The sequence below is a fragment of the Candida margitis genome (assembly GCF_024628925.1).
Source record: "Candida margitis strain CBS 14175 chromosome Unknown scaffold154, whole genome shotgun sequence".
Lineage (NCBI taxonomy): Eukaryota > Fungi > Ascomycota > Pichiomycetes > Serinales > Debaryomycetaceae > Lodderomyces > Lodderomyces margitis.
In genome coordinates, this window is record NW_026261760.1 from 1341 (window position 1) to 2494 (window position 1154).

The 1154-nt window shown below is 41.2% G+C and overlaps 1 protein-coding gene across 1 annotated transcript; it reads left to right on the forward strand. All coding sequences in view use genetic code 12, as the record gives it.

The window, feature by feature from the left end:
- Positions 1–296: 296 nt before the first annotated feature.
- CANMA_001147 (uncharacterized protein) lies at positions 297–1075 on the forward strand (the record flags this gene model as incomplete). The annotated part of the gene is made up of 1 exon (XM_051813085.1): positions 297–1075. A coding segment is annotated over one exon (779 nt), but the record flags the coding sequence as incomplete, so codon positions are not given.
- Positions 1076–1154: the final 79 nt, after the last annotated feature.

Here is a 1154-nt window from a genome sequence, read left to right on the forward strand (position 1 = left end):
TGGGCTCCAAACGTTTCCCAAGAACTTGCCCTACAAAAAGCCCTCAAACGCCTATACTTCGCAGTTCACTAAATCTGACGTTTTAAATTTAGCATATTCCCCACATTATCCCACCCTTTCACATTTTCTTCCCCCCCCTCCCCACCATAAGAGCAAGAAGTCACCTTTGGGTGTATAGTGATACATCAGGATGGGTTAAGCTTTACTTTACGTTATATAAGGGGACCATTACCTCAACTATCATATCCATTATTGAAAGTTCGAGCTAGTTTAAGCAAAGCACTGGGAAGCTGAAAATGTCAAACTCGTTCAACAAACCAGAATCATCTTGGGATAGTCACAGCATCGGCGAAGGGGAATTTGTTAACCATGTTCATTCCAATAGGATAAGTCTGCCTGCCCATGTTAGAAGCATAGATAATATCGCCATTACAAACGAAAAGGATGCAGCCAGAGCTTTAAAAGAAGCACAAGCTAACTTGGAGTTCCTGGCTGACACAGGATATGCACCAGAATTGAGAAGAAATTTTAGTATGATCTCTTTGATTGGAGTTGGATTCGGAATTACCAATTCGTGGGCCGGTATCAGTGGCTCTTTAATTACAGGCATAGCATCTGGAGGACCTATGATGATTGTGTACGGAATTATAATCGTTTCTTTTTTCTCATTTTGTGTTGTGATATCATTAGCTGAAATGGCATCAGCTTATCCTAATGCTTCTGGTCAGATATATTGGACAATGAAGTTGGCACCACGGAGGTACTCAAGATTATTGGCTTACATAACCGGAGTATTATCTTGGGTGGGGTCAGTGTTTACCTCAGCAAGTATTACAATCACAATCTCCGTTGCAATTCTTGGATTGTACGCCTTGTTCCGTCCTGAGTTTGTCGTCCACAAGTGGCAAGTGTTTATTGTCTACGAATTGTTTAATATATTGGTGCTGTTATTCAACGTTTATGATCGCCCTTTACCGGCAATATTCTTGGGCACACTTGGTATTTCGCTTGCTTCATTCATCATTGTGATTATTACCGTCTTGGCCATGCACAAAGGAGATTTTCAAAGCGCAAAGTTTGTGTTTGTTGAGTTTAACAACCAGACAGGATGGAGCTCAGCAGGTATTGCATTCATAGTCGGATTGATCAATCCA